Raw genomic sequence first — 25,909 nt, 5'->3', positions numbered from 1 at the left:
ACCGCTTTGAAGGCTCATGAGTGTATATAATGCAGTAACATTTTAAAATGACGATTTTTGAAACGAATTTGCCAATAATACGGCTGCAATCTTGATTCAACTGACCTAGTTCGGTATCCTAAATTAAGCTTAAGACTTTTTTATATGAGTTTGTTGATTCGTTGTTTTATTGCGAGAATCTCCCATTCTCTGTAGCATACAAAGCTGACTCTAGTATCTCGTCTTGGCTACATGAAGCTACTAAACTTTCCAGCCCTGCTCCTCTAATCCATCAGCCCTATCACTGCCCTCAGTCGCCAATGACCGGGGTTTTCTGCAAGTCTGCTTTGTCTTTAAGATTAAGAAAGGGTAGAATTTGTTTTAATGCTTCATGCTTTCTGCTCGTTGTGCTCGCCGGACCTGACGGACCCGGATCATTTAACAACTGAACCTCTCTCCATGCTGAGATGTCGCAGACTTCCAATATTGTGCCTGACTTGTATTTTTCTTCAGTCATCAACGCAAACATGGCATCTGCCACTACCTCGGGCGGTAGTAGAAAGTCCTTGTCTTTGTCTAGGAACTTTTGAGCCTCTGCATGTTCCGTATATAACGGGGTTGCGACCGTCCTACTAGATTGTCAATTTCTGGCACCAAGGCCAATCTCTCTCATCTCATTCTGTTTTGGTTCATAGTACAGACATACCCTGGAGCTACACCAGCTACTTTGATCCCGGCTAGTTCTTCTAGCGGAGCCATACCGCGGATGAAGCTATTTATAGCATGCTTAGAAGCTGTGTATAGAGGTGTGACAATTGTCGACCTTTGTCCCGCAATGCTTGAGACGAATATGATGGTACCTTTTGACTTGGCTTGTACAAGGTACCGGATAGCAATGCGAGTCGTCTTGATAGGGTGGTTGAGATTGATATCAAAGATTTTGTAGTGGCCGTCGCTTTCTCGGTCGTTCCAAAAAGAGTTAACGTTAGGCTCAAAAACACCCGCTGCGGGTACAATAATCGTGGGCAGACCGAATTTCTGGATACAGACGTCAAAGGCACGTTCGAGTTGCGACCAATCTGTAACGTCTGTTTGCTGAAATAGAACGTCTGAAGGAGTATCCAGACTTTCAATCCACTTTTTCGTGGCCGGGTGCAATGCAATGTCTGCGATAAAGATCTTGCAGCCGGCCGCGTGTATCTTTCTCGCGAATGTAAAACCAATGCCTGAGCCGCCGCCCGTGATAATAGCAACGCGGTTGTTTAGGCTGACCGACATTTTCTCCAAGAGTTCGTGTGCTCTAACGCCAATACGACTACGAGCCTTTAAGCCCTTTGTTATAAGACAGCTTGGTGATTGATTTATGTCCGAGATAGTAGTCTTTTAGCTTCTATGGCTACGTCGACGTTCATCGTATGCTGGGGACCGGAGGGCCGGCTTCTTCGGGTTCTAATAAGCGATCTGAAGCTAATTCTGAAATGCACTGCTAGCCTCGACTGGCGTCTCCACGACCACAGAGTATCTCCACAATCCGAGTCGCTCTCCCCCGCGTACTTCCTTAGGTATGTAATGCAGGTCTCATGAATGCTAGAAGCATATAGCTGTGGTATCCTGCAAAATTAGCGATGTATCTATCCCGGTTTCTGGCAATCGTGAAGCCTCCCTCCGCCTCCGCCCGCCGGTGGTCGCAACCACATTGCTATTATGGCTACGAGAGAAGACTACGTATTCCCCGAGTTTGACGATTTGCCAAGAATAAAAGGCCAGCCTCAAGGATGCTTATGGGGTTTCTTCGATAGAAATGGCGAAAGAGATCAGTTAGGGAGTAAGTCTTGGTGTCAGACATAATTGGGTCCAGAAACTTGATGAAAGGTTAACGCAATGCACAGCTATTCGCCTTCTCACAAAAGATGTGATATGTCAAGCTAGGAACGAGATCCAGACCGGCACTCATGTGCAGCTAGATTGGCCACTCCACAATATTGAGTTCCCTGGGTTTGGACGTGTGCCATTACAACATACTGTGAAAGATCTGAAAGACGAGGGATTTGTCGCCTACGATGATGTGATTTCTATCAACACTCAGACCAGCTCCCAATGGGACAGTCTTAAACATGTAGGCCAATCTCCCTAGTCAGACTGCTCCAAGTCAGTGCTGATATCATGCTGTTGCCAGTGGGGCATTCAAGAGCAGAGTCTATACTATAACGGTTGGACGCATGAGGAGCTGGGAGAAGTGCCCGACCTCGGATTGCACAGTGAGTATCCCATTTAAATCAGGAGTCTCATCACGATTATGATAGTTCCTAGTATACTAATCCATCAAGATATATGTAACCAGGGAGGAATAGTTGGTCGTGGCGTGCTGGTGGACTGGGTACGTTCAATGCATATTAGATGAGGTTAGCAGTACTTACTGATACACCATAACAGCTGAGTTGGTGGGAACACAAGCATCCGGGGCAAGAACCCCCATCTGCTATTACGCCGCACCAGATTCCAGTATCGGAGATCGAGGAGGTCCTTGACTACCAAGGTACTGAAATAAGGCAGGGCGATATATTTATCACGAGAACGGGCTTCGTTCGCTGGCATAAGTAAGCTACGCCGAGTTCATGTTCTGCTTCCTAAGAGTGAGCAATCATGAAACTAACATTATATCTAATAAGTAATGCAAACCCTGAGACACGAGCAAAGGGCACGCGCGACCAGCACTATATGATCGGTATTGCTAACAACGAAGAGACTGTACGATGGTTATATTCCAAGCACTTTGCCGCCGTCGCGGGAGACACAATGGGCTTTGAGGCTTGGCCGTTTCCCAAAGACTGCTGCCTTCATGAGTGGCTACTCGTTCAATGGGGCACTCCGATCGGAGAGTTGTGGGATCTGGAGCTTCTAGCTGAAGAGTGCATTCGGCACAAGCGATGGAGCTTCTTCTTTACTAGCGCGCCACTACGCGTTGTTGGTGGATGCGCTTCGCCTCCTAATGCTATTGCCATCTTTTAGCCTTGCTTCGTTCGCAATGGTAAGATTTCAATGAGACAAGAGCTTCATGTAATGATTCCGTTAAGAAGCATTTGCTTCAGTGCAAATAAATACGCTAGAAAATAATGATCTCAGTGGTTCCATGGTACACGGGGTCACACCCATGGTAAACGCAAATGTGGCGAGCAGACCCATCATTGCACGAAGTCGCCGACTTAGACATACCTTCCAGCCGCCTCATTCTGAAACCAGATGCTTGCCACAAACCATAAACCCGAGCTGGGAGGATCCGCTGAGCCGACCCTGCATCTGAAGCGAAGCAGCCAAATTGAAGGGATGGAAGTGTGGAGATGTAGAGGAGAATCTGGAGATTGGGGAGAGCAGACATTTGCGGGGTCACGGCTAAGGAGTTAGCTTAATATTCGGCGTCTTCGCCCTGAAAAGGAGAGCATTCCCCGCACATTGACTCCTTGAAAGTGTGAGAAGCCGAAAGCCCACATCCCCCCTGAGCCGAGATTCTTGCGTACAGTCCCATACCCACCAAGATGGTCAGACCACATTCCGCCCTGGGCCGTAGGATACATCGCACATCAATTGCATGCCGTCGTTGCAACTCCCGCAAAGTCAAATGCACCGCGTCAGCCCAAGTCCCCTGTTCGGGCTGTGAGCTGGCCGGTGTAGAGTGCATCCCTATCGACTCTCAACGTGGGAAGTATCCCCGCCGCAAAGCTCAGGAGCGTATTCGACGAAGCTCTGAAAGGCCTTCTGAACAAGGCAGGACACTCGAAGTTGTTCAGCCAGAACATGAAGCAGTTCTGACTACAAGTCGTATCGCCCCTGCTTCGCGACCAGAATCTCCTGGTGCTTTCTATGCACAAATTGCTCAACAAAGCCTCGGCAAGCCTGAAACCACTCCACATCATGCCAGCGAAACCGTGTTTCTCGGGGAGGCATTCAGTCTCTCTTACGTGCTGCATGATGTACTCGCGCCTTTCCTGGCTGACTCTCTTCACTTTCAACGCAGACAGCATTTTCCTCTCATTTCGAATCGTACAGCCCCTTCGCGTGTAGATATAGTTTCTAAGCAAGTACAGTACCTCAAAGATCATGGACTATGGTTCCAACCAACCGAGAACGTTCTCAGCAGCCTTTTGGAATGCTACTTCGACAACTTTCACCCAGCCTTTCCAATCTTTCAGCGCTCTCAATTCTTGACCGCTGTTGCTCAGCGACAAGCCTCACTTATCGTTCTCAATGCACTGTTGATGGTAGCTGTTACCATCTGTGATGACGAGCTCTTATGTGGAGTCGAGGGCCCTGATCGTCGAAGTCTTCGAAGACTATACTACCAGCAAGCCAAATCGCTGTATGACCGTGACATGGAGCCAGAAAAGTTTGATATCATCGCAGGTGTATTCTTGATGAGCTTTTGGTGGGACGGCCCTAATGACCAAAAAGACTCATGGCACTGGCTAGGAGTGGCGGCTAGCTTGGCACAAAGCCTAGGCATGCATCGTTCGTACGTCTCATGACTAATAGTCTCACTGTTTGTATACTTGGTTGCTAAATATGACTGACGGGATACTAGGATGCAATATTCTGGGGTAAGCCAGTCGAAAGCCAAAGCATGGAGACGCTTGTGGTGGTCCATTAGAGTTCGTTCAGAACCAGCAGCCCTGACTCTTGGAACGTTTGTTGACTAGTCCTACAGGTACGAGATACTCTAGTGAGCGGGTCAATTGGAAGACCTCAGCATTTCTCAGATCTATCTTGTGACGTTGAACTACCAGTCATCGATGATGTCTACGAGGCAATCGGTGAAGACAATGAGGAGAAGATTACGTATTCTGTTGAGATGGCAAAGCTTTCGGTATTGTGTAAGATGTTGAAGTCCTCCATCATGGCACTCACCGGTCGTTAATATTCAAAAGCTGATTGTCTTAGTAGTTAGCCAGATTCTCACCTCACGATACGCTGCCAGTAATAAAGGCTCAGAAAGTCAAACCCGGGAAACACTTGAGGCGTCTCTTGACAGGTTCCGCGAACAAATACCATCCTCTTTACAGTATTCCGGCGTAGATCGAAACAGGCGAGGCCTCTGGTCGGTGACATTGTTAATGGCCCTTAAGTAAGGCTCCTACACTGACATTTTTTCAACACTTGGAACTCTCCCCCGCTGAAGCTAATCAACCTTTGTTATATTAGCTACGCTTCGATCTTGCTTTGTCGACCCCCTCGTAGCATGACTGGTCTGGAACAAACCACACAGTGGGGCAATACCCAAAAGGCGATTGACTCCGCGAATGAAGTCACTCGAGCAATGGAAGATATTCTATCGGTGTCGATTGCCCATGTTTGCCAAATCCATACGTAAGTGGCTTCTTTCCCAAAGTCTTTGCATCGAAATCAACCGCCTGCTACTCCGATGTTTGTATCAAATTATTTGACATATTACACACAACCTACTACCTCAAACTCGTTGAGATTAGGATATTATTAACTCTTATGATAGAATACCTGCGCTTTTCAATGCCCTGGCTATGCATATATGGGCTCTTTGCACGTCATCCGAGGTTGGCCGAGAGCTAGCGGAAAATCGATGTCGGACCTGCATCCTTGGCCTTAGCGTTATGCAAGAGTCGTGGCCTGTCGGCGGCTGGGTCTATCGTCTCTTTGTGAGCATCATGAAAAGACTTAAAGCCAGATCTGGAAGCTCAACTCGAGATGATGGCCTGGTAAGACATTTCACGCACGTACCTTCGAGTCGTGGACCATACCAAACACCCGAATCGTGGCAAACCGAAGGCAATGCCCCGTCATTGGACAATTGTTCCGCAAATCCGGCCTACTCACTGCTGGACTCAGGAGACGCCCAATCCTTCATCAGACATAACGGTCAACAGACTTGGTGGGGAACCACGGAAGAAGTCATCGCTGGCGACTTCATACCAGATCTGTTTCTACTCGGAGACGCTGGTCATAATCTTCCTCTCGATCAGGGAGATTTCTTTGATCTACTACACGGATTACATTAGAATCTCTTTTAGACACATGGCAGCGGTCCCTCTATTTCGCTTACAGTGAATGAGCCAACGGTGACAAGGTGTTCCTCATCGTGCATCAGTTGGCCAGCCATCTGGCTCACTATGGAGTATCACAGGAGTCGAATCTGAAGAGAAACCCTTTTACTTCTGTAGGAGAAGAGAGTGATGTTATTTTCACATGACAATTTGCTTGGTGCTTATAGGTCTACAAGCAATTTTTGCTACATAACTGGGAACTTATTGATAATTAACCAACAAAAATCAGTGATTTATTAACACGCCAAGACAAATCTGTTTAAGCCATTACATACAAAGAGGGGTAGAGAGAGAAGACTAGATTGTTGATCTATTGCCATAGATTATGAAACCCAATTCTCTGATAACACGAATCTGCCATCTCTGCTACAGATTCGAGCATCCAGTCAGTTTTGATTGAGGGTTGATTGATATCTATCTCAGTATATCCAGCTTTAAGGAAATTGGCTCAGGAAACTAACAACATCAAAATGAAACCATAATATAGTTGCGGGGTATCTTTGACACAAATTATTACTTGATTCAAGAAAGCATTGCGAGGTATTAATGGGATGGTGTCACCGCGAGGTGGTATCGTTGCAAGACGTTAGGCCTTAGTGTCCACTGGAGACCTCTTCTTGATGATGGTCGATGCGAGGTTCGTCAGAGAGCCACTGGTCAGGAGCTCAAGCACCTGAAGATTCGTGCTTAGCTCCTTGGTGATCCAGTTACGCAACTCAATGGCGTTTAGACTATCGAGGCCATATTTTGTAATCGGCGTCTCAGGATCCAAATCCTCTTGAGGTACCATCAGGATAGAGCTCAACTTGCCCGCCAAGCCAGTAGTAACAAGGTCGATGGCCTCCTCTTGCGACTTGGCCCGTGCAAGTGCCCTGCCAATAGAGACGCTGGCCTCGGAACCAACACCAGCAGCTGATGATGCGGCTAGAACTGCATTGCGCAAGTGATCGAACTTCGCATCGGCAGCAAAGTAAGGCAATTGGTCAGGGGTTGCGCCCTTCCCTCCCAATTTGAGCCCAGTCAGACAGTGATTGTCGCACGCAGATGCCATAGGACCGGTGATAGCTGCTTTGAAGAGAGCCAAAACCTCGTTTTCGCAGATGCTCTCATCGCCTAAATTTTTCATAACTTCAGTCTGGCGGGCGGTGTGATCGGCTAGGTATCCAACATCTGTGACCGCTGTGAGGTTGAGAGACGCGGCCGGAAGACCAAGTTTTCTGCGGTACTGTGCAAAAGCATCAAGAAAAGCGTTGGCTGCTGCGTAGGCTGCTTGACCTCGATTCCCTACGATACTAGCTGCCGAAGAAATAGCGATGAAGAACTCCAGTGGGGTAGACAAGAGGGCATTATGGATATTCCACGCGCCAGCTACTTTTGAGCGAATGACAGTCTGATAATCATCGAAGGTCATATTCTCGAAAAGAACATCCTACGTAAACCTTGTGTTAGAAAACCTGCTTCTGACTTTGTTGCTCTCTGGAGTCAAGAACTTGGAGAAAATGAACTCACCCTAAGGACCATGCCTGCATGGATAACACCAGCGATAGGGGGTAATTCCCGAGCGCAAAAGTCAACCGTACTTGTAACGCTATCTATCTCAGCGACGTCGCATGCTTTCACGATGATATTAGCTTGAGCACTTTGTTTCATTTCGCTGACTAGCTCGGCGACGGCGCCCTCTATGCGGCCGCTCCGGGACAGTAAGAGAATGGTGCGAGCGCCCTTTTGAATCATCCATCGTGATAACGAGCGGCCCAAGCCACCAGTTCCGCCGATAATGATGTAAGTTCTGTGGGCGTGGAGGAAAGTTTTGGTGTCTTTTAGATGCGTGGCCTTGACCTGCTCGCCAGCGCGTGGCATGACGACTAGCTTTCCAGTAGTCTTGCCACTCTGAAGCAAGCGAAAAGCCTTCTCAACCTCTGAGATGCCATAGACAGTAATGGGTGCTATGGGCTGGACTTTGGCGTTCTCGAACAAGCGCATAACGGCGTTGAAAGTGCGAGCCATGTGCGCTGGGCGCTCTTTCGCTAGTACTGTCAGGTCAACAGAGCTGAAGGTAGCATTATAGTTGAACTTTGCCATCTCAAGTCGCGTGTTAGATGTAATATCACGTTTTCCAATCTCGATGAATCGACCAAAGTGTGCTAAACAGTCCCACGTTTCACGTAGGAAATCGCCTGCTAGAGAGTTAATCACGACGTCGACGCCCACCCCGTTCGTGACTTCGCGAATGGCTGGGCCAAATGAAGTATCACGACTTGAGAAAATACAGCTTTCGGGGATTCCATAGACATCCATGATGAACTTCTTCTTCTCTGGGTTGCCAACGGTCGCAAATACCTTAGCTCCAATCATTTGAGCCAGTTGGATAGCGGCTTGACCAACGCCGCCGGCTGCGGCGTGAATAAGGACACTCTCGCCCTCACAAAGACGACCTAATTCAATGAGACCATAGTAGGCGGTGCAGTATACCACAGGGATAGAAGGAGCCACTTCAAAGGACATAGTCTCGGGGATCTTCGCCGCGCTGGTCTCTGGGCACCTTGCGACAGTGCTGTAAGCGCCTTCAGTCATAGCACAAACACGATCGCCAACAGCCAGCGTGGTAACATTAGCACCAATGCGCGAAACAATGCCCGCACACTCAATGCCAATATATGGACTCGGAAGCTGACCCATTGCAATAACCACGTCTTTGAAGTTCATACCTGTCGCCTTCACCTGAATCTCGACCTCGTGCATACCAAGCGCGTGTTCATCCTCATCAGTGAAGAACAGCGTATCAAGAGCACCAGTCGTGCCTATGGCCATCTTGAGACGCCGTGATGTCTGAGTGAATTCCTGTAAGTATGGCGCCGAGTCACTGAGCTCACGGTGCACGAATAGATTCATTTCTTCATCGTTGACAATGCGTGGTACAACCAAGACACCGTTCTTCTCGGAGTATTCCATATCAGTGACCTCATCGTCGATAAACACCTTATTGAAGGCTTGTAGAACAAGACCAATTTGGCCATGTTTGTCTAGTTGAGACGCAGGGTCCAGGTCTAACGTCGCCGCTTTTGCTGCCGTTTCAGAACGCACTGTCCGAGTAAGGCCTACAGCCATATTTGTCGACGGGTTAGTGGCATTCAAGTATGCCCCTTTAGTCACCCACAAAAGTCCAGCAGTTCCAGTCAAGAGCTTTTGAATGCGACAGAATCCTTCAGGGGTGGGTTCTGAAAGTACTGGCTTGTCTAGTTCACACAGAACAACGTGTAGGTCGTTTAAAAGTGGCACATCATCCAACGAGTAGACATGCACGGGCTTCCCCGTCCGGCCAGCAAGGGCATCAACGAGGTATGGCACGACTATATCGTCGTCTTGCTTGTCTGCGATGATGGCTACAGATATTTCAGGCCAATCATGTTCCGAAGCATCGCTGAGCGAGCTAGTACCCCTGACACTGCCACTTCCTTCGGACAGTGAGACAATATCAGTGACCTCTTGTACATCAATTACAGACACCAACTTTTTATCCAGTCCAGACTCTCGGACAACAGTGGTGGTGATATTGATAGACCTGTCAATGCAAGAGACATCCTCGACTTTAATGTCTAAGTCGGAGATCTTGTCGATAGGTGATACATAACCACTGTCGCTTGGTGCAAGGCTAGACGAAATGGAGCTACTCGTTGCGGAATCGGCGTCTTCCACAATCTTATTTGCGGGCTCCCATTTTAACTTGAAGCATAATTCTCGTGGCTCGTCTGTCATCATGCCTTCACTTTTAACAGGTGTCATGCATAGCCCGTTTAAGCTGATGATAGATTGCTCATCATCTGGTGTAAGCAATGCGTCCATAGAAAAGTCAGTTGCCCTTGGTGTGCAAAAGTCTGGACGACCGTGTCCACAAACATGAACTTTCTGGCCAACAGCCGATGGGATTGTTCGCTTCATGTGTAGCTCCTGGATAGCTGATGGCATGTATAGAGTGCCCATGCCAAAGCGCCCAGCCCCAAGGATTGGGAACGACAACTGGAAAACCTGATCAAGCAACGCCGGATGAACGTGATACACCGATTCGTGCTCCATAGGCATGACGGAGACTGTATCTGCAATATCGATAGTCGCAATGCAGTGATGCGGGCTAGCGCGGATAGCACTGAGCTTTCGGAATGCCGAGCCATAGGTAGCGCCTTTAGCATCAAGCTCCTGGTAGAAGGTTGAGACATCGACTTCCTCTTTGCAAAGCTCATCAGCTAGATGGAACTTTCGTGAAGCAATACCCTGATGTGCAGAACTGATTTGGTTTGTACCGTCACCAGTACGGACGGAGATGATGCCACGACAGTGTTCTGTCCAACCTTTACCCTGCTCCCAGGAACAGATACGAAATTCATCCCACTCATCTGAGTATGCACGTGTTCCCTCAGCATATCGTGACATGGTCAGCATTACTTCATAGCCAACCCCGTCTTCCATCAACAGAGGACGTTTGACTTGAATTTCGCGCATACTGAACCGATCAAAGTCCACATGACGCAGAACCGCCCGTTGAACTGATGCCTCGATGGCCATAGAAACGAAGCCAGCGAATGGAAATGTGGTCAGTGATTGCATCTTGTGCTCACGTAACCATGGAATGTCATCGACACGCAAGACGTTTCGCCATGTAGGCGCTAGCTCGTTGGAGAAGTCAGCTAGCAATCCCAGCAGATCATGTCGTAGGAAGGGCTTTCTCCGATGTTGTTGGGATATGCGTGACTCAGACCAGTACTTCTGCCGAGACCATGGGTATGGAATAAGGTCCGATATGATAGTAGGCGGCTCTGTCCCAGGATCTTCTGGATGAATGCCAGTGAAGTCAAGAGGCTGGCCCCTCATGTATAAATTGCCAGCCAGTGTCAGAACCGTCATTGTAGCATTTTTGCCTCGAAGGAGAGTGGGAAAGTAGCTAGTTCTACTAGCTGCCTGCTGGCCAATCCCCTTAAGAATTTGCTTGATTGGGCCCTCGAGAGCGCCATGCGGCCCGACCTCAACGATCACATCAGGAGGGCTATTCAGGCAAAGCTCCTTCAGCGAGGTTGAGAAGAGCACAGGATTTGTCAAATTATCAACCCAGTAAGATGCATCCAGTGCAGACAAGGCTATTTTCTTGCCATGGAGAGAGGAATAGAAGTCTATTCCATCTTTGGCCTCGGAAGCAGGTACAATACCTCTGATAGCCTCGAGGTAATAATCGGCAACTAACCTCATATGTGGAGAATGATACGCCACATCTACACGAAGCTTTCGATTGAAGAGCTGCCGGGTTTCAATTTTGGCAGCAAGTTCATCAATGGCGCTTGCGTCACCGGATGCTGTAATGGAGGCTGGCGAATTCTCGCAGGCTATTACGGCAACCCCGTTCAGGTCCTGAGTCAGGGGCAAGATCTCCGCGGGACCAGCACCGACAGCTAACATGCTACCCCTGAGCTCAGGATGCTGCGTTTTCATGGCGATGACAGCTTGTCCGCGATGGTACGCAATTGCCATAGCATCTTCAAGGGAAAGCGCGCCAGCGGCATATGCCGCACCAATTTCGCCACTTGAGTGCCCAGTTACTGAAGTTGGCCTGATGCCCCAAGAGGCAAGCAGATCTGTTAGACCAAGCTGCACTGCAGAACATATGGGCTGGCTGATATGGGCATCTCCGACTTGGGACGTTTCCTTATCCTTGAGAAGCTCTTCAAGAAGAGAGAAGTCAGCACCCAAATCATTTAAACACTTATCCGCGGCGCGAACAGTATCAGCAAAGACAGGATGTGTCTCAAGAAGTTCCCGACCCATGGCGTGCCATTGTGCACCTTGCCCTGTATAGACGAAGGTAATTCTAGGCATCTGAGATACGCGGAGGGGTTTGGCGTCTGCTGAGGCGACAGCCGAGGCGAGGTCTGACGCATTAGAAGCGACAACAGCGAGACGCCATGAGAGCTGCGAACGCCGTTGAGCAAGTGTATATGCCAAATTACGTAGAAGACCCTTTTGGAAGACCTCAGGGTGCTGCTCTACAAAAATGTTGAGCTGTTTCATCAAATTTCTGGCCGATGTCTCATCATTGGCAGAGAGCACAAATAGGCGCTGTCGAGGGTCCAAGTTTGCCTTCTTCTGACCAGGTTGGAGGTGCGAAGGACCACGCTCTAGAACGCAGTGTGCATTTGAACCACCAAATCCGAAGTTGTTGACACTTATATATTTCTTGTTGGCCGGCCATGGCCGCTGTAGAGTGGGAACCTAGGATTAGAATTAGCAACATTCTTGACAGCAGAACGTGAATATTAAGTTTCTACCAACCTTCATGTTCCATTTAGCCAGGGGTATGTTCTGGTTGGGAGTTTGAAAGTTGGTATTGGGCAGCACAAAGCCTTTCTCGAGCATCATAGTGGCCTTGATAATTGATATGACACCGCTTGCATTTTCCAGGTGTCCTACATTGCTCTTGACGGAGCCAATGTACAGAGGTGCTCGAGTGGTACGGCCATCGCCAAACACACTGTTAATTGCAGTAGCCTCAATCGGGTCTCCAACCTTGGTGCCAGTTCCATGCGCCTCAACGAAGCCAGCATCTAGAGGAGTGATACCAGCACGTGCATACACCTCTCGCATGAGCTGTTCTTGAGCCTTGCCGCTGGGAGAGGTAATTCCTATGTCAGAAATATCAACATTGAACATGTGTCAGAGCTAGCTCATGGCCCGCGGCGAAATGTAGACCTACCCACAGTCCTACCATCTTGGTTGACCCCAGTGTTTACGATAACTGACCGAATCTTATCATTGTCCTTGATGGCTTGGGCAAGTGGCTTCAGAATCAGCGCTCCGGCTCCCTCTCCTCGCGCGAACCCAGACTTAGCTCTGTTATCAAAGGCGTATGTCATGCCTTGATCGGAAAATAGCCTTTCAACATAATTGTTAGCATTATTTGTACAAATCATTTCAAGGTTCAAGGTCAACCGACCTAGACAAAGACATAGACACCCAGTCGCCGGGCTGGAGATTCCAGTGACAAGCCGCGACAATTGCTTGCTCGGATTCTCCATTGCGAATACTCTGTACGGCTTGATGCAACGCATACAGGGAGGATGAGCACGCAGTGTCTACGGTAAAACTCGGCCCACGCAAATCAAAATAATGCGAAATACGGCCAGACATGATAGATTGGTGATTGCCTGTCGCATCAAACATTGGAGTATGCTCTAAATCTCGCAGAGTCCCCAGGCGGTAGTCAGAGGCAGCGCCGCCGACAAAAACGCCGACCTTCTGTCCAACGAGGCGCTCCTTAGGAATGCCGGCGTTCTCAATAGCTTCGTATGCACATTCAAGCAGAAGCCTTTGCTGTGGGTCTAAATGCTATCATTAGCGGGATGAAACAAGATTAGAGGAGCGTGCGTGCAAGAGTTGCAAAACTCCGCCCTTGAAACAAAAGGAAGTCAGTTGAAGACCTACCCATTGCTTCCGCTTCAGCCTGTGTTATGTTGAAGAATGGTGCATCGAACATTGCTGGATCCTGTTCCAGGAAGTAGCCACCAACGGTATTAAAGGTCCCCATCTTTGCTGGATTCGGGTGATGATAAGCATTCTTACTGAAGCGTTCCTCGGGGATTTCTGACCAGCCGCATCGGGCACGAGACATCATCTCCCAGAACTCGTCAAGAGTTGAGACACCCCCGGAAAGACGGCACGCCATGCCCACAATTGCAACAGGCATGAGCTGCTGCTCCTTTATCGTATGGCTATGTACGTCCCCCATCGTGTCCCTTCTCGCTGAGACACCCTCGCTGGCGAGACTACCATTGATGTGGTTGTTGGCTGTAGTCGCCATGTGGGACTATATATGAGTGCAAAACTTGTTCAAGAAGATTGATTTTGCGGCTTCGAAAAGCCCTCAGGCTAGCAGAAGAGAAAGTTTCAGTAGTCGGGTGGTCAAGTCATCAATATCAGGGGTCAGTGGAGCAACATGGGGTTTATATCTGATAAATCGGCGAGCAAAGGATATGCGTTTGAACATTCCTCTTTAAGCCTCGCCGCTTGCTTCATACAGAAGCGATACAGTAGGTGACTCTAGGGTCACAGCATTTGTGGTCTCGCATTCGTGTTTGTATTCCTTGTAGACTAGGATAGGCCAATGAGTACACGTAACTACATAAACGCCTCTCCTCAAGCATGCACAGCGGTAGCACCAGTGGACTCTATCTGCGATCTTCCAAGTACAATCTTGAACTTCACTCTAATCCCCTCACGCATCGCAATGTTAGCCCACAGATCTTCACACCTGGGCGTTGTATCTATGTCCATCGGATGGAAGGCTGCTGGGGGCGCGCGATGGAGGTGGGGTTCGTCTAACAGGCCGCACCCCCCATCGAGTCGGAGTCGACATTCACTAGCTATCGGCAGTCAGAGACGAACTACTGCATGGTGTGCTTGAAGGACATTGCTTTCATCCCAGTTGCCGAGCTACTAGGCCGCTTTCAATCAGGGTTCAATCCTTTCTTGAAAACGATTTGCATGAGGCTAACCTCGGTTCAGCTGAGATGTAACTCTGTTTCGTGCAACACTGATAGCCTTGCCAGGGGGGCTGTTAGGCCAACACGCCCAGGAACGAATGGGGATCATAATTGAACTATCTAATCTCTCACCAACACGGTCCCCGTGGCCATTTTGCAGTCCTAGTCCGTACTCAACCACGTAGTGAGCGTCCTTCACAATCTCCACATGCTAACCGGTTAACACACAGACATGCACTCTAATCCACAAGCGCACTGTCGCAAGGTCATGTAGGAGCGACCATCTTGTACATTGAGATAAGAATGGGTTGCGTTACACTCCGTGATAAAGCCGCCGACACACATCTGTCGCCTTGTTTCTCTATCTCGCAGACCCTTCCAGGAAGGTCTAAATGTCAAAGGTATGCCGCGGGGCAGATCCGGATGCGACCCCCACGACGACTGGCGCAGCGCCAATTTCCTGCATCATCAACCTGGTTTTTGCCCATCAATATCGAGGGTTGGGGAGGAAAATGCGACAGGGCGATCTAGACTCCAATGCCGGAGCCTGATTCTTCACGTGTCGGGCAATGCGCGTTCCTGCGTGCGGCGTTTCGGGCAGGTGAATGGGAAACAGTCGAGCGCATGTGCATGGTAGAAACTATTGCCTATCATGACTTGTTTCAGTTATGATCGGCCATGTGATGTTACTTTGGAGATAAAGGCTACCCTGGTATGTGGGTCGACGTCGACGACATTGATGCTCTACATTGTACCATTTTTGTCTGCCGACTAGATTGCCCTCCTCACCTGTAGTTTCCGATGATCTCTCCATGTGCTTTCAAATGACCGAGCATTTCCCCACTGAGGTCTTGAACTTGTAGAAAAGGCAATCAAGGCTTTGCCGGTGAATGCCATAGCTAAACAAGTCGCAAACTTGCAACCAGCATAGACACAGATAGTTTCCTTCAAAACATCCATCCCGCAACTATGAAGTTTCTCTGTCTTCCAGGTGCCTATGGCAGTGCCAAGGTATGACACGGTGCTAGTCACGTTCTTGATTCTGCCACAAACACATTAAGTTGACTTCAATATAGAACTTTCAGGTCCAGCTTGGCCCATTTGTAGCGGAAGCCGAAAAGAGAGGTACTGCTCAGTTTCGGTGGACCCAGGGCGCCTACAAGGCCACACCTCCTCCTGGATTCGAGGACTACTTTGGGGCAGGGCCCCTGTTCCGCTTCATCGACTATGATGGAATGGATGCGTTTGATCTCATCGATAAGATTCGAGATTTTCCAGAAGGCACTAGTGCCGAAGAGACAATGAGAGCGTTGATGGGCAACGATGCAGCGAGTGCTGTAGAGAGCGTCCGCAAGACTCTACAAATGCTTCTTGATATCATAGACGAAGACCCAGAAATTGAGGTGAGTGTCCTGTGACTACCTCCAAATAATCGCGAATTAAGCTCATAATGTTTCAGGGTATCTTAGGCTACTCAGAGGGGGCAACCACGGCGGCGAGTCTCATCCTAGAAGAGCGTGACAGGTGGGAGAAACAAGGTCGGCCAAGGCGAATCAAGGTTAGTGTGCCATAGTATTCGCGTTTCTTCTACATTTGCTGATGAGAAAATTAGCGAGCGATCTTTTTTGCAGGATGGCCGCCACTATCTTTGGCTGATGGTAAGGTTCGAGTGCTACTCGCAGATGAATGTGAAGATGTCATTGATGTGCCGTCCCTTCACATTGTCGGGTGTAGTGATCCTTACATACTTGGTGCTATGGCTCTATTCAACATGTGTGACGAAGACTCGGCTGAGCTCTTCGATCACGGCAAGGGACACACCGTACCGCGGGACGCTCGCACCATTCAAGAGCTGGTCGATGCCATAGCTCGGTTGACGAAGAAAACAGAAACCTGGGACAACAGCACAATCAAGCTTGTTGATGTCAAACCTGATGAAGTGGGAAATAGTGGTGAGCAACGCGATATCAAGGGCTCAGTAGTAGCTGCCGTCACTTTGCCCGTAGGCGCTGCCTGATAGTGAGCATACTACATTGTCAATTTCATTCGTATTTCATTCCAATGTACAAGATGACCTAGAAGCAGCGAGTTTGTAGACAGTCCATATTTAGAATAGTCTTCTGGATTATGCAAACCATTGAATAGTAGTGAAAAAAATCACGGATGAAACCCAGTTTACACACTCTATAACTCAACTCCTTGCCATCTAAGCATGCTTTGAATGAAAGCAAAAGTGTTTTTACTGGTTGAATACGAGCCGATGTTACCAGATGGGTCTACTTGTAATATGCTGGTTGCAATGAAGGACAATGCACGATAATGAATGAACGGATCTCCTTCACGTGTATGGTCTATAGGCCAGGCTCTAACATGGGTTTGTTTCAGTCTGAGCATCACTCACTATCTTACGTATTGTCAAATTTGGTCGGTGGGAATCTCGGCCAGATCCTTAGCTTCCTATAAAGGGCTTGTTATCTGGACGCAACTGGCAAGGCACCTTAGCGTCGTCGAAGGCTTGGCATCCCTGCCTTTTGAAACAATCCCGACCGAGCACATGTGAAGACAACCCGGAAGGGCCCACAACCCCAGATTCGATAAAAACGGCCAGCGAGATAAAGTGGAATCAATACGTGTAGAGGAGAGATGCCGGTCTTATCAGCTCATTTTAATGTAGATCTAGACCGTATTAACGAGCGAAGTGGCATTTTCCTCGAGGTGGGAATATATAGAGTATTCACGCACGTTCGGCTCTTCCATCTCATGTCCAATCATGTCTCTTCCGTAGGTCGTGATGGTGTACGTCTGTTATTCTTCGGATCTTGCTTTGGTTGGCCACAGCTCTACCACAACTAGCTCAGGGCCATCGAACCCCTGCAGGCTAAGGAAATAAGACATACACCAGGGGTCTAGCTAACCAACATCTACAGATGTCCGCCGCATCGGTCATATGAAGTTCTGCAACGATGCTGCGTGTGACAATGGTCGAGACCCTACCAATTTGGTAGGTGTGTTCTACTAGGTAGTATCGGTAGTTACCTGCCTCACTCACTATGAAGTATTGCTTGCCGCTGATAAACACAACGCCACACATGCAGGTTTGGACGTACTTGTTGCCGTGTCTGGCGGCGATTTCTCATTTTGGTCTTTGTTTACTGTAGAAATTCTCATTCATCAAAGAAAGAGATCATTATGGAGAATCGAAAGGCATTGTTGTTTTTTACGAACAGCGAATGGGGTCAGGCAAATGTCATACTAGCCACCATCCATGAGTTCCTAGTTCGTGACCGGTATGAGATTCACTTAGCATCATATTCGCCGTTGAAGAAACGAGTCCAAGAACTTTTCATCACGCACGCAAACTCTTACCCGCGGCCCTTCACTGTTGCGTTTACTGACGAGGAGCGGACCCTCTCCCTGGAAGACAAGGTCGAAAGGCCGAGTCTTACATTCCACACCATCCCAGGACTTTCAGTGGCAGAGACATGTCACCGCGATCATATCGCGCACACATTGCCCCATGCCCCGGGCTTTAAGGGTGCCGTGGCATCTTACCGCCGCCTGGCAGAGTTTTTCATACGGTATACAGTTGACGAATATATGGAAACTGAGAACTACGCCAAACAAACCATACTTACCGTCAAACCAGCGCTCGTTCTTGCTGAACAAGGCTGCAATCCAGGTATTGATGCCTGTAACGAGCTTGGCATTCCATTCAGTATTCTGTCACCGAATTCATTCAAAGACTTCGAGCAATATTTGCAACCGCGATTGGCTATCCTATGGAAATATCCAGCCCTCTCATCAGCCTTCCCATACCCACTACCATGGTCACTCATCCCGATCAATATCTATTTCTGGCTTCGTATGCTCTTTGTGATCGTCGGCGCCGCACTTGACAAGAAATCGCGCCTAGCCACTGTCACCAAGGGCCGACACAAGCATGGGCTCCGAGGCCCAATTCCAATAGTTGATGCGTACAAGAAGGCTGCGGCCATCATTTGCCCTTCCCTTCCCGAGCTTGACTTCTCCATGGGCGTACGGCCTACGACCACAGGATGCGGCCCCATAGTGCTTCCGGTGCACCCAGTGGCCGAGCTCGATCCAGAGCTGAGCTCATGGATTCAAGTCGCTGGAAAGCGCACGATACTTGTCAACCTTGGCACGCATTATAGCATGGATCTCGAGCTCGCAATCGAAGTAGCACGAGCGCTCCTTACTACATTGAGTTGCTTTTCAGATATACAGATCTTATGGAAGATCATGCTCCGGAGCGACCAGCAGCACGAGGTGGAAGCTGTGTTTGGGGAACATGTAGCATCCGGCCGTATTCGCATGCAAGCCTGGCTAAAGCCGGACCCGGTGGCATTGCTTGAGACTGGCCGGATCGCAGTCCAAGTCCACCACGGCGGCGCCAATACCTACTTTGAATGCTGCCGTGCTGGCGTGCCGCAGGTTGTGCTGGCAGCCTGGTGGGACACCTACGAGTATGCCGCGCGCGTTGAGTATCTCTCTATTGGCGTCTTCGCCAATAAGCAGGCAGCTCCGCGAGCGAAAACTACTGAGTTGGAAAGCGCGCTGAAGCGCGTAGTTGGTGATGGAGAAATGCGACTGAGAGCAGAAGAGCTAGCGAGAACATGCCAGCAGCACGGCGAAGGCCGTGTTGTTGCCCATGATCGGATTGTCCACCTTGCACAGCTAGCTGTCCCAGGATATTATTTTGAAAAGGGGGGTGTTGCCTGTTAGGGTTAAAGTGGTCCCAGATATATTCTTTCTACTTGTGTGCTTTTATTGTTACGATTTGAAAGTGAAACTTTCAATCAGTTACGTTCGGTAAGTATCAAGAATCGGTTATGATTGTTAAAGCGCGAGGACAGGCCTTACGGAGAGGTAATTGTTGGATAGGACTGGTACTAAGTAGGACGCACCCATTAAAGTTGAGCGCAAGAGCTCGTGAATGAGACTACTTTGTATTGCGATATATAATGGACTAAACAATTAACAATTACTTTAGAAAAGATACAATTTACATGCTGCAGTTGATGTCTTTCAGAGTTGGCCAAGTAGAAAGAATCCACAGATAACTAATACAGGAACGGTGGCCCCAACGATTGCTCCCCCGCCCCCCAAGGCCATGAATATGCCTAACTGTGGACCGTGTTTTCGACGCCTGCTGCTAAGATTCACTATTAATCCAGGGAAGTATGTAGAGAAAGAGCTTCCAGAGCTTGTTGACGGTATTCGCAACAAACTTGACTCTGGGCTTGGTGACAGGTTATTCGACACGTATAAAGCCAGAGAAAACGAAGATGAGGGAGAATACCGTCTCATCATTGTCGGGGCGCTCATGATGCGGGCTGGTGCAAAGATCCGGGACGATGACATGCAACACCTGCGTGAGCTTGTACCTAAGGTTGTGTGTAACGAAGGCTACATCATGTCGATGTATGGCGATTGGTTTCGAGGCCCCGGGAAACGCCAGTTTCTTGCAGCACTGGATGATTATAAGGCAGGAATGCCCCGGAATTTTCAAGAACCCAGGTAAAGTTACGCAATTCGCCTCGCTGCCAGTGTTGTTGCTAAGAATTTTCAGTTGTTTCGCTTGCGGAAATATTGCAGAAAATACTGGAAAGAAGCCAATGCAATGCTTGACCTGTAAAGCCGCCTGGTATTGCGATGACGTGAGTCGTACATTCCATTTCCCCACGGACCGATGAAGTAATATTGATCCGTGCTCAGAATTGCCAGAAGAAACACTGGGAGAACCACAAGCCCTTTTGTATACTACCCGAGGATAGAAAGATGCTGAATGTATAACGAGTGGGTTGTTTGATGCGCATGAGGACTGTGTTACTGAGCTATCCTATGACAAGTGCTCCAAGAAGTTTGTCTACAGATGTCGCAATATACCCATATAATTACTGGAAAGAATTCCAAACTCAGACCAATAATGAGACTCGCTTATGGAGTAGCCGACCGGGCACCTTCCTTGCATGGGCAAGCGTTGGACAAATCAGGCTGCACATTGTAAGTACCCAGCGCTTGACATGTCCGTCGGTCCTCCGGATTTGATGGCTCGAGTCGTTCTCTCTTGACTATTTAAGAATACTGCATTTCTCATCTAGAAATATCTTTGACAAAATGGCGGCTCCCGAGCAAGTAGACTTGGACTCTATATCAAAGCAAATTTTACAGCAGCTAGGAGGAACTCCATATGCTTGCTCTTCGTTGCTGCCGCTAGCCAGTAGACCAGGCAACTATGTTTACCGCGGCATTTTACTTCAGCCCTTCCCTCCTGAAGATGGAAATGCAGGTAGAAGTATTATAATCAAATTATCAGCTGAGTCTATTCCCAGCAACATCCCGATGGATACACCGGTAAGCTTCCCGTTCCATGACTGGATGTACTGTGATAAGAATAGATATCTCATAAGTGAGGTTCCTGACAGGTTTTTGGGACGGTCTTGCTACAATCGCTTGCTCACTTTTCGCCTCCTTTAAATTCAACTCAGATCAAGGCACCGCAATTGCGTCATTTCGATCGCGAAACTAATACCCAGCTTCTGGAAGACTTCCATGATACTGATGGACTGAAATCGATTTTGTTATCGACACATGGTGAAAATTCCATATCGCACGCTAATCTAGCTATGATTGGTCATGACCTGGGATTCTGGCTTCGATCATTCCACGATTGGGGCACGGCACCTGAGCAAGCTGCCCTGCGGGCACAAATGTGGCAAAACAATCCTATGAGGAAAGTGAAATATTGTCAAACCTACGGAAGCTTTTTGAGGGTACTTGATGACTTTCCAGAATTGTTGGTCGGTCACCAAAAGACGTTGGTACCCTTCCAATATGCCATGGCAAATGACTTTCAGAAGCCATCTACAGATATTGACGAAGGTTGGGGCCTTGTACACGGTGACTTCTGGTCAGGAAAGTAAGTCAATTTCTTTAGATTCAATGACAATGTTAAATTTTGTACTTATCTTAATCGATCAGTGTTTTACTTCCAACTGCACCATGGCAAGCGGCGTCGCCGTTGGACACGAAGAACAAACTATTCATCATTGACTGGGAATTCGCTCAGTTTGGCCACAGATCCTATGACCTAGGCCAAATTATCGGTGACCTTTATGAGCGGAAGATCTACAATAATCTAGACAATGCAGTCAAAGTAATGGAAGGAGTAATCGACGGCTACGGCGAGTTGAATGACGAGGTGGCTTTTAGAACTGCTATTTACGTAGGCGTGCATTTAGTCAGCTGGTACAACAGACGTCCCCGTAAAGGACCTAGGGTGGTTCCTCTCGAAGCAATCATTGCTGGTTTGACGGTTGGCAGGGATCTGATTATCAAAGGATGGGAGAAAGACAGAAAGTTTTTTGAGGAGAGTGCTCTTAGGTCCTTATTTACCACAAAATAGACCAAAGTTCAACAAATTTCGATATTATCTCTCATGTTGAAGGGTTGTTATGGATAGCATTCAAGCCTATGCTTTATGGTTAAAAGACTACTTATATTGCATGACAAAGTGGCCCAACAGCTTCAGATCTTCTATCTGAGCACTCGGCGGTCTTGTCCATGGTGCTCTGGTCTTGTTATCTGAGGGTTTGACTTAATTTGTACGCTCAATATCTACGCCACCTCCTTGTTATCTCCAAGTTGGTCATCATGCGAAACATCGCGCTTTGCTTCCAGGTTCTCTTTCATCCGGCGCTTCTCTTCCTTTCCTTCGAAGAGATATGTTAACTCTTCGAGTGTAGGTCCGGCCGTTTCCACGAAGAAGAAGTATACAATCAGGAAGACAATTGCCACCCAGATACAATAATAGATGTAGAACTTCCAGCTGATATTCTCGAGTCCGATTGGGTTGACGTAGGAGCCGAAGATGGAAGCAACCTGGATGGTGAGGAGAACAAAGGCCCACGTCTTCGCACGCATCTGATATGTTACGATCTCTAGAGGGTATGTGACTATCAGATTCGTCCATGCCAATGTATAGAACCCCTGGAATATGAAAATGCATGCGAGAACAAGCCGACCAGCAGGCAATGAGCCCTTTTCGATGTACTGCTGAGAGCCGATCGTCCAAACGATGAAGGTGACAAGAACACCCGCTGATCCAGTGACGAAGAAAAATCGCCGCTTGAATCTATTAATCACCAAGGTGACTCCAATGGCGACGATATACTGCCACAACGTGACCATTCCATTGACAAGTGTGATTTCGTATTGTGTCTTCAGGCCGGTGTCCTTCAGAATCTGGGTGAGATAGTTTGATACAAGCAGATTTCCGCTTGACTGGCTGAAAACCGCTGTGGCAAAGCACAACGAGATCCTCTTCAGATTCGGGATTGAGGAGAAGAACTCTTTCCATGTCATGTTGGCCTCAGCTTCCTTGTTAATGGCGTGTTGAATCTCCGTGCACTCAAAGTCGACAAGTTCGGAATTTGGGTCACCCTCTCCATGGTATTTGACAAGAATAGCCTTGGCCTCTTCAAGACGACCCTTCGCAATGAGCCAACGAGGTGATTCCGGGCAGAAGTAGATCAGAGACCCTTGGTAAGCAGAGGGTATGAGCTGAATCAGTGTTGGGAGCCTCCACGACCACTGACTGTCGATACGGTAGGCTCCAAAAGTTGCCCATGCACCAATCACATAACCAAGCACAATAGAGGTATTGTAAAAGGTGGTGATCTGTACACGCTCTTTAGGATGACTGAGTTCGGTAACGAGCACTGGTGCGCCCATCTGGATAAGCGACGATCCGATACCGAGGACGATCTTTCCCCCAATATACATATCCAAAGATGTTGCGAAGAACTCAACCAAGACACCAGCGATGATGACGATAGATCCCAGCATTGTAGGCAGACGACGTCCAAAAACATCGCCGATCCAGCTAAGGAACAGGAACGGCACAACACCTCCGATAGCGTTGGCTGCCCCAAAGAAACCGAGTTTAGAGCCAGTCGGATATCCGAAGCGCTCCTGCCAAGACTGGAGTGCTTGCATTCCATTGGTCATAGACTGTTTTCAACAACATTAACCCCATGTCAGACAAGTGTAATAGAAAGATGAGGACTTACGCCGTCGATCCCCAGAGCCATACTTGCTATGAGCGAGGACGTCAAAAGGAAATAGAGCAGAATACCATTCTTGCGGCGATAGAATGACGGGATAATCTTGAGGTCAATTGGTGACTCAATGTCATCCACTGCACGGGCAGCAGCTCGGGCGACAGCTGGAGCCATGGCTGGTGTGTTCGATACAGGAAAGGAGAAAGTGTGGGGAGGTTTCTTGAAAGCGTGTCTTCCTGCTGACTATACAAGCAACTCAAGAACGAGAGAATCGCGGGGTTTATATGTTTAAGGAGACTCAGAGGCCATCCCACACTTCCTGCAGGGTTTGCATGATTGATCTGACGAGGATTCAAGAGTCCGCCATGTCTAGAGCATCTCCCCATGGGGCTAACATAGTCCTCACGGGGAATCGGGGAAATGGAGAGAGGGAGACGTGGATCAGCGGAGAAATCTGTCGGCGAAATTCCACTAATACTCGCGTGATGTTGATCCACTTAGAAATTAGCTTCGCAGATGATCGCCATAGTTGGTCCACAGAGCATCCGCAATGTCCTTGATCCTCATATTTTGCTTCAAAAGATGTCGAATTTGAAGAGCTATGCCTTCGTTGAAGTAACAGGAAAGAATTAGTGATATTTGTCTCCTGATTGTTTTGTCAGACATCCCGCAAATCTGTTCAACATCCGAACACAAACGCTTGAAGACATCTAACACGATTCGGATTAACAAACAAAATGGGATCAACTACATCGTCTTCTCTGCCTCCAAACTTCGAATGGGGCTTCGCAACCGCTGCGTATCAGGTTGAAGGAGCCACAGAAGTCGGAGGACGTGGCAAAAGCATTTGGGATACATTCTGCCATCTGGAACCATCCCGCACCAAGGGTGCCGACGGCGACGTAGCCTGTGATCACTATAATCGATATGAAGAGGATTTTGATCTTCTATCACGATATGGCGCAAAGGCATACAGATTCTCACTCTCCTGGTCAAGGATTATCCCTCTAGGCGGTAGGAATGATGCCATCAGTGAGGAAGGTATCGCCTTCTACAACAAATTAATAGACTCTCTTCTCGCGAGAGGCATCACACCATGGGTGACCTTGTACCATTGGGATCTACCCCAAGGGTTACATGATCGATATGGTGGCTGGCTCGATGTTGAAGAGTCGCAGAAGGATTTCGAACACTATGCCAGATTATGCTTCGAAAAATTTGGAGATCGGGTACAAAATTGGATCACGTTGAATGAGCCATGGATTATCTCCATTTTTGTAAGTGACAGATCCGAGGCAAATGTACGAGTTGCTCTGACAGTGAAAAGGGGTATGCGACAGGGATCAATGCTCCAGGCCGGAGCAGCATCAACGCCCAGTCGACCGAAGGAGACACCACCACCGAACCTTGGACCGTTGGCAAGTCACTGATTCTCAGTCATGCTCGTGCAGTTGCAGCATACAACAAGGATTTTCGACTTCGACAAGGTGGCAGGATAGGAGTCTCTTTGAACGGGGACTACTATGAACCTTGGGACGGTTCTGACGAGCGCGATATCGCTGCTGCAGAACGTCGAATGGAGTTTCACATAGGCTGGTTTGCAAACCCCATGCTGTGAGAGAAAACAATATCACCCATCTTATGAAGTATATCAATACTAACTATTGCAAGTTTGGCGAAAGACTACCCTGAATGCATGCGAGACCAGCTCGGTAAGAGGTTACCTAAGTTTTCGGATCCAGAATTTGCTCTACTTCGAGAGGCTCAGGTCGACTTTTATGGCATGAACTACTATACTGCTCAGTATGCTCGTCATCGCACAGAACCGGCGTCCGTGAATGATTTCATGGGAAATTTAGAGGAATTGCAGGAGAACAAGGAGGGAGTGTCCATTGGTGAAAAAAGCGGCGTTCACTGGCTTCGATCGTCACCGCATAGCTTTCGCAAACATCTTGCTCGCATTTATCATCGATATGGCAAACCAATTTACATCACAGAAAACGGGTGCCCTTGCCCAGGAGAGGACAAGATGACGCGCGAGGAATCTGTAAAGGATCATTATCGTATTCGTTATTATGAAACCCATCTCGATGCTATCAGTCAGGCGATAAAAGAAGATTCTGCCGTTATCTCAGGATATTTCGCATGGTCATTAATGGATAATCTAGGTAAGTCAGCCTCTCTATGCAATCTACAAATGGATGGAAGCTCATGCTATATCAGAATGGTCCGATGGATATGGGGTTCGGTTTGGAGT

The 25,909-nt window shown here is 48.3% G+C and overlaps 5 protein-coding genes across 5 annotated transcripts; 2 read left to right on the top strand and 3 right to left on the bottom strand.

Moving 5' to 3' along the window:
- Window positions 1–6,633: 6,633 nt before the first annotated feature.
- Window positions 6,634–9,155, bottom strand: UCRPA7_605 (putative polyketide synthase protein; the record flags this gene model as incomplete). Its single annotated transcript, XM_007913199.1, has 3 exons — window positions 6,634–7,476; window positions 7,557–7,570; window positions 7,628–9,155. 3 exons carry the CDS (start codon window positions 9,153–9,155, stop codon window positions 6,634–6,636), a joined length of 2,385 nt encoding a protein of 794 aa, XP_007911390.1.
- Window positions 9,156–11,970: 2,815 nt separating this feature from the next.
- UCRPA7_604 (putative polyketide synthase protein) lies at window positions 11,971–12,943 on the bottom strand (the record flags this gene model as incomplete). Its single annotated transcript, XM_007913198.1, has 4 exons — window positions 11,971–12,002; window positions 12,050–12,302; window positions 12,363–12,712; window positions 12,796–12,943. 4 exons carry the CDS (start codon window positions 12,941–12,943, stop codon window positions 11,971–11,973), a joined length of 783 nt encoding a protein of 260 aa, XP_007911389.1.
- Window positions 12,944–15,538: 2,595 nt separating this feature from the next.
- Window positions 15,539–16,586, top strand: UCRPA7_603 (putative ef-hand calcium-binding domain protein; the record flags this gene model as incomplete). The annotated part of the gene is made up of 4 exons (XM_007913197.1): window positions 15,539–15,580; window positions 15,646–15,972; window positions 16,029–16,127; window positions 16,182–16,586. The coding sequence occupies 4 exons, from the start codon at window positions 15,539–15,541 to the stop codon at window positions 16,584–16,586; spliced, it is 873 nt and encodes a 290-aa protein (XP_007911388.1).
- A 1,172-nt stretch (window positions 16,587–17,758) lies between these two features.
- Window positions 17,759–19,312, top strand: UCRPA7_602 (putative diacylglycerol acyltransferase family protein; the record flags this gene model as incomplete). The annotated part of the gene is made up of 1 exon (XM_007913196.1): window positions 17,759–19,312. One exon carries the CDS (start codon window positions 17,759–17,761, stop codon window positions 19,310–19,312), a length of 1,554 nt encoding a protein of 517 aa, XP_007911387.1.
- A 2,895-nt stretch (window positions 19,313–22,207) lies between these two features.
- On the bottom strand, window positions 22,208–23,682 carry UCRPA7_601 (putative mfs hexose protein; the record flags this gene model as incomplete). Its single annotated transcript, XM_007913195.1, has 2 exons — window positions 22,208–23,602; window positions 23,662–23,682. 2 exons carry the CDS (start codon window positions 23,680–23,682, stop codon window positions 22,208–22,210), a joined length of 1,416 nt encoding a protein of 471 aa, XP_007911386.1.
- Between the last annotated feature and the right edge of the window lie 2,227 nt (window positions 23,683–25,909).

Source organism: Phaeoacremonium minimum (assembly GCF_000392275.1).
Source record: "Phaeoacremonium minimum UCRPA7 unplaced genomic scaffold PA7_03_scaffold_39, whole genome shotgun sequence".
Lineage (NCBI taxonomy): Eukaryota > Fungi > Ascomycota > Sordariomycetes > Togniniales > Togniniaceae > Phaeoacremonium > Phaeoacremonium minimum.
This window is presented reverse-complemented; position numbering and strand designations above follow the sequence as displayed.